This window comes from Scyliorhinus torazame, chromosome 3 (assembly GCF_047496885.1).
Source record: "Scyliorhinus torazame isolate Kashiwa2021f chromosome 3, sScyTor2.1, whole genome shotgun sequence".
Classification (NCBI taxonomy): Eukaryota; Metazoa; Chordata; class Chondrichthyes; order Carcharhiniformes; family Scyliorhinidae; genus Scyliorhinus; species Scyliorhinus torazame.
Window position 1 is genome coordinate 75014079 of NC_092709.1, and position 13453 is coordinate 75027531.

At 42.1% G+C, this 13453-nt stretch overlaps 1 protein-coding gene across 27 annotated transcripts in view; it reads right to left on the bottom strand.

The window, feature by feature from the left end:
* The window catches only part of ank2b (ankyrin 2b, neuronal), a 1300297-nt gene that overhangs the window by 88212 nt on the left and 1198632 nt on the right, over positions 1–13453 (bottom strand). For 25 of the 27 annotated variants that reach the window (XM_072495860.1, XM_072495874.1, XM_072495872.1 and 22 more), the window contains 2 exons: positions 11915–11947; positions 4738–4759 (listed from right to left, as the gene is read on the bottom strand). In XM_072495860.1, the coding sequence (XP_072351961.1) occupies positions 4738–4759; positions 11915–11947 (55 nt within the window). The remainder of the gene's footprint in view (positions 1–4737; positions 4760–11914; positions 11948–13453) is intronic. The other 2 variants (XM_072495863.1, XM_072495852.1) reach the window with 1 other exon arrangement.

A 13453-nucleotide genomic window follows, 5' to 3' on the forward strand; every position in this document is an offset into this window, starting at 1 on the left:
AACTAAACAAAAAGAATAATCACTTTTGCAAGAAAATGAACCAAATTAATAAAAATGGACAAACCAAAGAGGATCTACTAAATAGAGATCAAAAATGTATCACGTGGTGAATTCAGAAAAGAAAATATGGTGGATATAGCAAAATGAAAATTTTGATACACTCACACAAACACAAACACACAGAACGCTTAAGCCAAGTTATTTCCATGCAAAACTAAAGTTCTGGCAGCACAAGGCATGCAGCCTTATGTAAGCACTGAATAACAAAGGCAATTTTTTAAATGTTAAGTGACATTGTGGTGAAGTACAGTGGTTATTGCTGCTGAACATTTAAACTCAGGACGGTAGATTCATAGAAATGCATTGTTGTTGAAAAAAAATTAGCACAGTCTCCATTCTTAAGGGAAAGAAAATTTGGAAGCCTGGTTAACTTAAAAGTTGAAATATGATTTGGGAATAATCTTATTTTGTGCACATTATGTCTTGTGGAGTAAGGCACTTTAGTAGTTTATGTAATTGAATATAAACTGCTAACTTTATCTTTCTGTGTTTAAAATGAGCGGGCTACATAGTGACACCATGTTACATTGGGTCGTACTTTCCAGCCCTTCCCACTGGTAGGAAAAGTCGCCGTGGGAGCTCGAAACCTCCGGTCATTAGCCTGGATTCTCCGTTGCGCCGGCAGCGCACCCACGCCTGGGATTTCCCAATGGTGTGGGGCTGCCCACAAAGGGAAATCCTATTGGCCAGCTGGCGGGACAGAGAATCCCACTGCCTGCGGGGTTGGAGAATCACGCCCATTGTCTTTTTAAAAATCTAATGTGTATTTCTTTTCCTCGGTGTTCCAACACATCAAAAATAAATGCTCATCGACACCCATAGTTCAGTTCCTTCAGCTGTATAAATAAATAAATAAAATAAATAACCTTTATTGCCACAAGTAGGCTTACATTAACACTGCAATGAAGTTACTGTGAAAAGCCCCTAGTCGCCATATTCCAGCGCCTGTTCAATACACGGAGAGAGAATTCAGAATTCTCAGCTGGTACGGGAATTGAACCCGCGCTGCTAGCTGGGTTCTGCATCACAAATCAGCTGTCTAGCCCACTGAGCTAAACCAGCCCCTTGTATGTCTAACCTGGTTCAATTTTTATACGTTTAATGCACAGGACAAAAAGAACTTGCGATAAATTATATTTTATAAACTTACACTACTCAGACAATTCAGTACAAGAAAATAACCTTTATGATAAATAATCAGTTCATTAATGCTGGATCAAAATCTTGGAACTCCCTATCAAACAGCACTGTGGCAGTGTCTTCATTACACAGAATAAAATGGTTGACGAAGGTGGCTCAGCATCACCTTCTCAAGGCAGTAGGTGCCAGCGTGGCCCACATTTGATGCCCACATCAAATGAATGAATAAAAAAAATACTCCTTGTTTGCATCTATTATTAAAATTGATATGCCTTGTCATCTTTCCATTGAAGAGTCCAGAGTCCGAATTATATTCCCAATAGGGTTTTCAATGATAATTGGGTCCATATATATGTTTCATCTGATGTTATCTCCCCTATCACTTACTTAAAATTATTTTCCTTTTAATATGTCAGCGTGAGATGTTTAAAAACATGTTTAAGAGATCCTCCCTTTAAAAGTCCAATCCACATGTCATCACAGCCAATGGGCACTAGTTGCATTGGGCTAGATTTTCACCAGGTTGGGACGACTAGGGAACCTTTTAAAAAATAATGGAGGAGGATCATGATTCCGAGATTCCCGATCAAAGACCTCATTATGTATTATTGACTGATAGCGCAGAATCCATTAGCCTGTTAAAACCCAGAGCTCTTGGGAAATCATTGCTTGATTGATGGCTTTGGCTCTTTGACTTCTGCTGTCAATTTCACAATGTTTATTTACACCAGGTGAAGAGGTTTCAAGTGTTTGCAGTTTCGGCTAATGGCAATTTAAAGAGTCTGGATAACTATCAGTTTTTTGGGCCACAGTAAAAATTAGTTTTTTAAGAAAGTGGAAAGTTATCAATGAATGACTGTTTAAGGCTTTGTTTTTACATTCTGCTGTCACTATAGAATTCATTGCTTCTATGCAATGTATGGTGGGTGAATTGACACGGAAATACCATAGATTGGCATCTCTGGCATGAGAATCATTCGGGTTGTTTGGGGTGGCACAGCTTGGCATGGGGAAATGCAAGGCCATAGAGTTGTTCAAGGGACAAAACTTGGAATGGGGACACGAGAAGCTATGGAGGCGGATGAGGACATGAAGTGGCATGGTTGGGACAAAGGGAATGTTTAGGGGATGTGGGTATGAGGGGCAAAAGCTGGGAGGCCTTTCTGTTTTTATTATAAATGGGACAAACCAAGATGGGTCTTTTAAACAACCCGTCTTCATACCCGACAGCCACTGTGACTGCCTCTGAATATTTTCTCGGATTGGCTGGCCTGACTGCAGACAGCAACTCCACCCCAATGAAAATCCCATACTTGAAGAAACTTTCTCCTGAGCTCAACATAGGCAAAAGTCCTATTATCTGCCTCAAGGATGAAATTCCAGCCCATTGTCTCATTCTCAGGGATGGCTGGAAGGCATCCCCTAGAGAGGTTGGTGTGTGTCTGTCCAATAATTATCCAGAAGTTAGATGCGGTTTTAATGCTTCTAACATTTCATGGGTAACTATTAATGTAATACAACTGAACCATCCTGCTACTGCTGGATCTATCTTTAGCCATGGTCTCCTGTAATCATTGTTTTGGTTGATATTGGTTCCCCTGACGTTCTCCTGTACTGCTCAGTTCAGCTGCCATGAGCCCAACTCAATGAGTGAGAGGGGTTTCTATTCTAACAAGTAGATCAATTAAATTACTGAAGAGAACAGCTTTGACTCCCCTTTCAAGTCCAGAGCTTTTCAGGCTTCTCATGAAGAAGTAACAAATGAATAAATTAATTGCCTTTTATACTCATTATAACATTTGAATATTTAGTTTAATCAAATTGAGGATATATTGTAATTGTAGATTAGGCTGGACATCATTTATAATTAAATTAGTGATTGTAATTCAACTCACAGGTTGACACCTTGCCCTGTTACTGAAGTCTTCTCACTTGGCTATACATTTCACCACCTGAACTACAATGTTGGCAGTGTGGCTCTCATCACAAATCACACCCAAATTCCTTCTCTACTCTTCCAGCACTTTCATTCTCAAGTGCTGCACCTTGTTCAATCTCTTTTGCTCTCCTTTGAAACCCTTGTTCTCTATTGGTCTCCAAGGCCCACTTTGGTTGTTTTTAGAGATGTCCTCCATCCTTTTGTCCCTCAGCTTCTGCACTGGGCAAATCCTCATCCTCAATAATTTTCATCTTCATCTCAATTAATTTTGCCCACCTGTCCTTCAATTGTTCTGCTATCCATTCGTTCCTATACCTCACCCTTCAATAAGCTTTCCTACAATAGTCACAGACAAGGCATTTTCAAACCACTTCCCTGTATCACTTGACACTCATGCCTTCCTATCCATCTGTCTTCTTCTCATTCTGCATCAACCACTTGAATAAACTCTTTCCTGAATCATTCATAGCTGCAGTCTCTTTGTTAAATGAGCATATCTCCTTCTTTGGTTTGCCATTCATTTTTCTCAGGCTTTGGTTCTGTGAAGTACCTTGTCACATTTTACTACTTCAAAGATGCTATAGAAATGGTCATCCTTTTACAATTTTGATCCTGAAGTAGTAACAGGGCTCAGTAATTCCTCAAATGCAAATTAATGGAACTCTAACAACAAACTGTGGAATAGTAGTCTTATTTTAAGGTTTGTGCAATCCCAGAGTAAAAGTATTTCCACCTATCATCAAACAATCTCCAGCAAAAAAGATATTGCACTCCTTTTTATTTTGAGAGCTGACTGGTGGTGATTTAACTTGCTGGTCACCACAACTCAGGGGAGGGGCCAGGCTCAGTGGATAACTTCAGCCAGTATAGCAATTGAAGGGGTGCTGTTGATATCGTTATTCGTTAAAAGCCAGCCATCCAGCCAACTCAGCTAATCAACCCCCTGCTATCATACACTTCACAGAATAGCCTTCTATTGAAGTAAATGGGGAGAACTGTGTGTTCGTAAAAGCATTAAAAGCACCACAGCACATCAATGTGTTAAACTCTCAAAGGGTGGTATGTATTTCGTATTTTGGAATGCATCAAAACTAACCCTAGCATGATCCTAAAGATAGAATATTTCAAAAAATGATGCTGGGTATTGTTGTTGTTTCACTTGGGTGTCTACTTTTTAACATGGAAAACCAAAACTGTACTTCACCACAGCAGCTGCCATCCTGGTATTGGACCACTTACTTAAATACAATGAAACTAAATGTCAAGTGAGACATGGAGGAGGCATGTCCCCTGCTCATCAAAGAGCATGAAAGAGAACCATGAAAAAATGAAAGCATTGCATAATGAGCACAACAGGCAGAGCAGGACTATAAGGGATGTCAAAGGAAAATGGATGCTTAGATGATGCACTGATTACTTAGTTATTAATACTTTATATAAGCAAAGTAAAATACTAGTATTTTAATCAATTAAAGAGTTGTAAACAGAATTACTGTTATCTCTACAAGCATTAGTAACAGGTTGTTAAATTATTTTAAAGATTTCATACTCCAATTCTACCGTAATACTTATGTTTCACAGATAGAAAATATTCTTACATTTATCCTGAATTCCAGTCACCTGTAAGATAATAAAGGTAGAAAATAAGTACATGATATACTTTATCAATTAAAACTGGTTATAAGGTTTTATGGGTGGCTACAGAAAATAGTGGCAGGATTTGAATTCATATTCCCAGTTCCCTATCTCAACCACACTACTATGAGAAAGCATCGAATGGAGATCAAATACTTCCTCAGAGGCAGAATTTAAAAATGTTGGTGAAGAACCTTCCTTGGAATATTTTCACATCTCATCTAGTGACTTAGGACTACTAACGCTGAGCCAAAGACAGAAGCCTGAATTTCTGCGCAGAGATCTGGAAGATCGCCACCCAAAATTGGTATTTTCCATTTTTACTGTGTGTGTGTGTGGTGGTGGTGGTGGTGGGGGGGAGAGAATTTGACATGGTAGGAGCAGGTCTGCACGTAATGGATTTGTTTTGATTAACAGGGTTCCATCTTGGAGAGGTAAGGTGCCCCTCTGAACAGGAAAGGTGCGCCCTTTGGGAGAGGCCAGGTTCCCTTTGGAGTTGTGAATAGTAGGCATAAATGTGCACAAAAACTGCATAAGCTCATTGAAACTGAAAAGTGTCAAAGAACTGTTAGGACTATCAAAAACTGTCAAGAATCTGTCAAGTTGTCAAATAATGGTCCTAGCTGCCAAGGAACAGTCAAGGTATAAAAGAACTGTCAAGTTCCCAAGGGATTTAATTATGTTGCACTTTTAATTTTAAAAAATGCACAGTGTTTTAAAACATCAGTGCTGGCTATTTCACTCTGTTGACATAACCGGAGGACTACCATTATAGGATTTGTGCTGAATGGCTGATTTTACAACCTAACATTGTGTGGTGCTTGTTAAGTGAGCAATTTGATTGACAGCTCCAAGTGGTTATAAAAGGGATGTTTGTTTTCATTAGAGATTAAGTACTTAAATGAAATGTTAATTTTCATAAAAGAGATAAATACTTAAGTGAAATATTTGTTTACGTAAAAGATTTGATGAACAAATTTCATTTAGTTGAAGGAATTTAAATGTGAATGTCTTTTTTAATGAAGAAGAGTTTTTAAATTGTGATATTATTAATATACACAACTTTATTTAATGTCAGTATGGCTCCTGATATTTGTACTAGTGGATACCAGATGAGTTGACATGGAAGGGGTAAGGGCAAAGGGTGGTGGGTGGGCTTCATTGGTCAGCATAAGTTAACATTAACTTTGCATATGGAGCTATACAAGGAAATGGGGATGAGTGGGGGCATAAGGAGCCATGGGGGTGGATACAGTCAAACAGATCGGTATGGAGGGTAAGGGGTCCATGGGATGGGTACAAGGCCATTAGTTGACATGGAAGGTATGTGAATCAATGTGGGTTGGGTACAGTGGCATAGGTTGGCACAGAACAAAGGGAGTAGGTAGGGGCATATGGTGACATAGGTTGGCATAGATTAGGAGAGGGATTTCTTTGCCTTTTGTTTGTTGCACGGTTTCAAGGCATGCAGGTAGGATTTCTGGATTTCTCCACACCTTTTCCAGTCTGCACCCTCGCCTGCAACGCCGCCCACCTCAACCGCAGAACAACAATCTGACCTTCCAGGCCTTTTTTCCATGTGTCGGTTAGCAAGACTGAGAAATGTCCTGGTTTTGCACACCCAACCCGAGAGTGTTAATCTGGGCCAGAGTGTTGATAATATCACTTTTTAATATATCCAAATGTTTCCAGCTCTAGATATTATACCTTAATCTGTACATGCAAACCAACAACTTTAAAATCTAATAGCAACACCAGAATATGAACACATGTACCTTATCCACAAATATCTTCAAAAACCATCGCAACCAGTGATTGTAAACTAATAGGTATCATTAAAATAATGTGCAAGATTTATTACAAGGCCAGGAAATGTACCATTTTGAATTATCTTGCATTTCAATGATGTTGTTTAGTAGTACACTTACTTTGCATCTACTTTTGGCCACGATCTAGCAGCCCCGTTAGCCGCAATCACAAATCCTATAATAGCTGCTAAACCTAATGAGCGGCCAAAAATGGGATTTGCACTGGCAAGATCTCGGTTAGGGTTCTTCTCTGCCCCTTGCCATTGATGTAATCAGGTTCATGCTTGTTCTGATTTTCATAAATTTTAGTGAATTATCATATAATTACTGGGCTTGATGTCATAGCATCCACCCACATTGCATCCTTCCCTCCCAGTGGTATGACATCACGTTGGCTCGAATCACTACTGGTTTTCGAAAATGAAAACCAGCTGTAATGACCACATTGGGGGCGCACAGTAAGGTACAACCCCCGTTGGGGCGGGACATGCTTGGGCAGTGCCAGGGTGGCAAAGCCCCATTGGGGGTGCCCTTCATGTGTGATAGGGTGGACCGATTCTTGTTAACTGGAGGGTGGCATTTTGTCTGCATTGGGGCAGGGGGGACAATCAGGTGCCCCAAAGTTTGCATGGTGGGGGGTGTGGTTTCCCTTCTGCATGTGGGCATTGGAGGGCATTCCCCTTGTCAGCTAGTGGGTTCCAATTTCCATTGGCGGGGCTAAGAGAGAAAATTTAACGCTGACATCAAGGCGAACTTTGAAAACATGCCCCGATCTCAGAGTTCTGGTACTATGGATGTGTTTAGGCTCCGCACTCCAGCTGGCTGTGAGATCCTCACCAGCACTTTGAAATTGCAGAGTGCTGCTAAATCGGGTGACAAAGGCATCTGTGAAGCCGGCAAGTTTCACACTGTTTTTTCCCTGGTTCAACACTGTTCAACTTTGGGAAAATGATGCACTTTATGTATAATGATGACTATGAAACCAGTGTCGATTGTTGTAAAAATCCATCTGGTTCACCAATGTCCTTTAGGAGAGGAAATCTGCCATCCTTACCTGGTCTGGCCTACATGTGACAGCAATGTGGTTGACTCTTACATGCCCTCTGAAATGGCGTAGTAAACCACTAAGTTCAAGGGCAATTCGGAATGGGCAACAAATGCTGCCCTAGCCAGTGATGCCCACATCCCATGAATTAATAAAGAAAAAATTTGGGCATTCTGGAGTACAATGTTTGCATTTGCCTCTCACCCCCCCTTCAGCACTGAAATATTTAACCATACCGTTTTTACTTTAAAGTAGCCCACGGAGTGTCATTCCTGGGCCACTTTATGCGGTTCATCTCTCAGCTCACAGCAACTACTGCTCCAAGGCTCAATTACTCAAATGTTGTATTTGTTGGCATACCAGATACATCCTATACAAGTTCCAAATGAGTTATATTTTTCTAACGCTTATTCTTGCACCTTTTTCTTCAGAGTCCTGGGGCGAGATTCTCCGACCCCCCGCCGGGTCAGAGAATCGCCAGGGGCTGGCGTGAATCCCGCCCCCGCCGGATTCTCCGGCACCGGAGATTCGGCGGGGGCGGGAATCGCACCGTGCCGGTTGGCGGGCCCCCCCCACCGCGATTCTCCGGCCCGGATGGGCCGAAGTCCCGCTGCTAGAATGCCTGTCCCGCCGGCGTGGATTAAACCACCTCTCTTACCGGTGGGACAAGACGGCGCAGGCGGGCTCCGGGGTCCTGGGGTGGGCGCGGGGTGATCTGGCCCCGGGGGGTGTCCCCACGGTGGCCTGGCCCGCGATCGGGGCCCACCAATCCGTGGGCGGGCCTGTGCCATGGGGGCACTCTTTTCCTTCTGCCTTCGCCACGGTCTCCACCATGGCGGAGACTCCCTCCACAGCGCATGTGCGGGGATGCCGTGAGCTTCCGCTAACGCTCCCGCGCATGCGCCGCCTGGCAATGTCATTTCCGCGCCAGCTGGCAGGGCACCAAAGGCCTTTTCCGCCAGCTGGCGGGGTGGAATCAGTCCGGCGCGGGCCTAGCCTCTCAAGGTTAGGGCTCGGCCCCCCAAGATGCGGAGGATTCCGCACCTTTGGGGCGGCGCGATGCCGGACTAATTAGCGCCATTTTTGGCGCCGGTCGGCGGACATCGCGCCGATACTGGAGACTTTCGCCCTAGATAATTGCCATCGTCTTCAACCTCCAGTGGAGGTGAAGAATGTTGCCTATGGAAGACTGAAAGTCATGGATGAATTGCAGGGAGTGAAGATGGATGAATATTTTGGAACTTTTGCTGAACTACTTTTGATAATCAGAAATGATGGCTACGATTTTCCAGCCCTGCCAGTGGCGGACATCACCGTAGAAAGGACAGTAAAATTTGGAGAGCATTGAAAATGTCCGCCACTGTCGGGACTGGAAAATCTCACCCTACATTCCCTCATGGTTTAATGGAGGAACTAGGGTAAATAAATTGACCAATTTGTGGAATGTTGTAATTTCCATCCTACTTTGGACTGAGACTCCTCTCAGACTCAAGCACTTGGAAATTATGTGGAGGTTCTCCAGACCTCCTGAGCTAAATTCAGTAGAAGATTGATAGAAACAATAAATGGTGCATTGTTCTACTTTTTCCTGAGTTTCCACCAAGAATTGGGAACCCTTGTGGAAATTCCATGTCAAGGCAGCTCAGTAGTCCCATTTCTTTTGAGAACAGCAGAAAGACATCGCACCTTGCAGCGGGCTTGACTGGCACTACATCTAGCTATCACTGAGGTGGGGCTGGGGTGCTTCAAAGAGGTTGGTTGACAGAGTAAGATTCAGGCAGATCCCCTTTAAGATCATCAGCTCTGACTTTCACAGCTGGCCAAATTCGAAAGAAAAAAGTCAATCCAAGAAAAAGAAATGCTTTTAACCCATTCAGGTGTACATGCGGTGTAGTTTTATTGGAGCACATGTTGGGTTTGGTAAATGTGCTACATGTCCCATGTCTTCAGCAAAAGGTGAAGCCATTCTGATAGCACTGCTTCATGAATTTACCATCAGTGAACTGGGAACTTACAACATTCCTTTGGATGGAAAAGGAAACCAGTTATGTGTAGAGCTAAACCAGGTATGGTGAGTCATTTAAATCTTTAAACCATATCGTCATTCGTGGGGCATTACAATTCATTAAACAAACTCATAATAAATCTTTTTGAAGTAACTCTTTTAGAACTTTGTACAAACTTGAGCTTGGGTTCATTTCCTCTTCTGAGGATGGATTTTTAGAAATCCCTCTGCAGTAATGTTGCTATAATTCTGTTGTGAATGCAGAGAATGGGTGAGAGATTCGGTTGGGACCTGATCCCAGACTTCGATGGGGGTTAAGTGAGAACTTATAAGGCATTGTAAAAGAGGTCGGGGATGAGGTTAGCGAGGAATCTCTTTTTTAACCCCCTTACAAAGGGGAGCTATATGGACACTACTGGTACCTTCCTGAAGGAGGAACCACTTCCTTCCAGAACATAAATTGTCTGATATGTTCGTCAGCCTATCAGAGTAGATAGATGCCCGAAATGCTGAAAGGCATCACTTGTCGTGTTTGTACCACCTTGGGATATATAAATTGGGCAATCCCCCTCCCCCTCACCCAACCCAGCAGGATCAACATCTGATATCCAGACTATGGGCTTTTGGTCCCTGATGATCGCTTTCGTTCTCTGCCAAAATGTCATCCACTGTTGCCCCTTCCCCTCAGCTGCCAAAATCATATCCACGCCTTTATTACTCAAAGGCTTGATTTCTCCAATGGCGTCCTTGCTGGCATCCCCACTACCTACGCCTAATTCTATGCAGATTGCCACTGTACACTTTCAGACTTACATTAAGCATGTCGAGAATAAGCGACAAAATCTCCCATACACTGGAGAATTGACTTTAAGAGTTTTGTGCTCCCTTTCAAATTCCCTCAATGCCCTTGCCTAACAGTGCCTCATATGTTTTGCCAACTGTACATTGTGAATCATTAATTCCCACCACATTGGCATACTTCTGATACTTGACTTTCCTGCTCGTTTTGGAGCTACAGTATGCTTCCTGATCATTGATGTACTCTCCTTCAATAACTCCAACTTTCACCTAACTCTGCATGTAAAAACCTCGGAAAGTCCATTCTCTTCAGCAGTGCTTTTGATCCTCAGTGCATTCTTCACAACTCCTGATTGGTGTCCAGTTTTTGTTGATCACTTGTAAGGCGTTTTGTATGTGTTGAATGCTACAGAACAGTAAGTTGTTGCTGAAGTACCGATCAGCAATAGTATATGCAGTAGACATGCTTGCTTTTTTAAGACCGAACATCTTGGCTAGCCTGATTCGTAACATGTCAACCCAATGACTAGCTGAATTATGCAGACCAGGAAAACCCATGGCTGGTTTCCGTGTTGTGTTGAGTTCGCTTCAAAATAATTTGTTTTAAAATACGCCGTCTCCCATTTAAGACCGAGATGAGGAGAGATTTATTCTCTCAGAATGTTTTACTTTGGAATTCTCCCAGAGAGCAGTGGAGGCTGGATCATTGGATATATTCAAGGGTGAATAAGACAGATTTTTGATCTGCAAGAAAGTCAAGGATAATGGGTCAGACAGAAAAGTGGAGATAAGAATCAGATTAGCCATGATTTCATTGAATGGCAGAGCTGACTCGAGGAGCAAAATGATCTACTTCTGATCCTATTTCTTATGTCGGTGAATCTCAGCCATAGCAGCAGCACAGGCACCATGTGACCTCAGTATATTGGGTGAGGAAATAATAATTTGGCAAGACTTCCAGATTCTAGTCGCTATACAGTGATCCCTTGGTGACAGCCTAGGACAGGATTGAGGTTAGCTGTGATGTGCTTGAATAGCTTGCAAACAGCCATTAGAAGGATTCCAACTGAATGTTGACCAACTGATTGAGAAATTGAAGGGTGAGTGATGTCTGTTGAATTACACCCTGTGAGAAAGGTAATTATTTTAAACAGATGGAGGGGAGAGAAAAAATGGTGAGTAAACTGATGAGAAAATAGACAATCTTTGTCATACTAGATGAAATGATGACAGTTTAATTTTGTGCAGTGTTCTGCTACAAGCCCCATCAGAAACTAAATACATTATTTATTTCAAACTTAGATTTAAACTTCTTAATCAACTGCCAAAGAACGGGTGCTGGAAATCAATGGACAATTAACAGGAGATAATACTGCATAATTGTTGGAAACAGCGTAGTTTCATTTTGGAATCAATTCCAGGCCTTGTTAGAACATTAGTGATGATATAGTTAGGCAGCAATTAATTACTAGTGTTAAAATTACCTCTTCTTCTTGCTCCTGATCTGAATCTGACTCCTTTCCATCCAAAGTGATAGCAGAAAGAAGAACAGGCAGAGCATGGAATAATCAGAAAGTGATATGATAAAACAGAAATAAAAAGAGCATCAAGGAGTCACAGCTCATCAATATAACACATTATTCCAGAGAAGCGCTGTGCAATACAAAAGGCAAGCTTCCATATAAAGTTCACAAAGAAAAGATTGGATCCATCTGACATTGATAAGACTGTTTGTTATCAATATATATGCGAGCAACATGCAAGATTTTTAGTTTGAATGAGTTTAGTAATAGCTTAGCTTGTTCTGAATAATGAAAGAAAAGATAAGATCTTCTCGATGAGCTAACAAAAAGCATTAGCAATAGATTGTGGGAAAATGAGCAATTTGAATCACTGATTATGGTTAAATTGGAGTTTCTGAATACCACAGAATCATTGGCAGTTCCTTTACATGCGTAAGTGGTACCTTTAAATATTTTGCACATGACCAAGACACATTTCCACTCACAGATGAGTACAATGGAGAAATAGAGCTGTATCTGACAATAGATGCTTAAATATTGCCACATCTAATCTGTCACCACCTACATGCTGTCAAAATGGGTATTTGCTGGAAGCTGTAAGATGTTGAGATTCATGCTCAGCAAAGTCACGCTACATCTACATTTCCGCCAGGCAGTTAGCTGTCATTTGCTGCTTCGTTTATTTGGGTAATTACCACCTGCACAGACCAACAATTTTTTTCCCCCTTTAGACTAAAACTCCATTATTATCTTCACCACCAGTGGGAAGTTCAATTTCAAGTGTTAAAATGAAATGTCAGGCGATCAATTTGTCCTTCCTGCTGTGTGTAAGCAGGGAAAAAGAAGGTTGGGGGGGGGGAAACTCTGTAGGAAGGAAATTGGACAAAGAAGCACACACAGGAAAAGTTCAGGGGCCAGTGGTATATGATGTGGTGACGTAATGGGATGTAGCTATTTTATGTTATGTTTGCTGGGATCAGGTGGTGAGCGGGGTTTGGTTTGGGGGGTGGGGTGGAAAGAAGTTGAATAGTGGAAGTTCAGGAATAGAGCCCAGCAAGGGCACAATTTCGATTTCCAAACAGCTGCATTATATTAAAAAAAGTTAAGCAGGTTCTTAGAAGAGGGAGATAAATGGGAAAAGATATGGACTAAACTTCTCTGAGATGGATGCAGAAGTATTCATGGTGTCTAACATAGAGAAGTTAGGATGTAGCAGCACACAGCTGTTGGAAGTTCCAGGGAAAAGTCATCACATAAACTAACATGGGCCAAGTGGAAGGAAGTGGCTGTGACTCTGTGTGGAACGTACAAAACGCTAAGTTTAATGCCTCACTGGGTCAGGACAAGCAACTGAGAAGCAAATTGTTATTCTCGGACACTCTAGTCCATAAGGCCATAAGACATAGGTGAAGAATTACACCATTCGGCCCATTGAGTCTGCTCCACCATTGAATCATGGCTGATATGTTTCTCACCCCCATTCTGCTGCTTTCTCCCCAT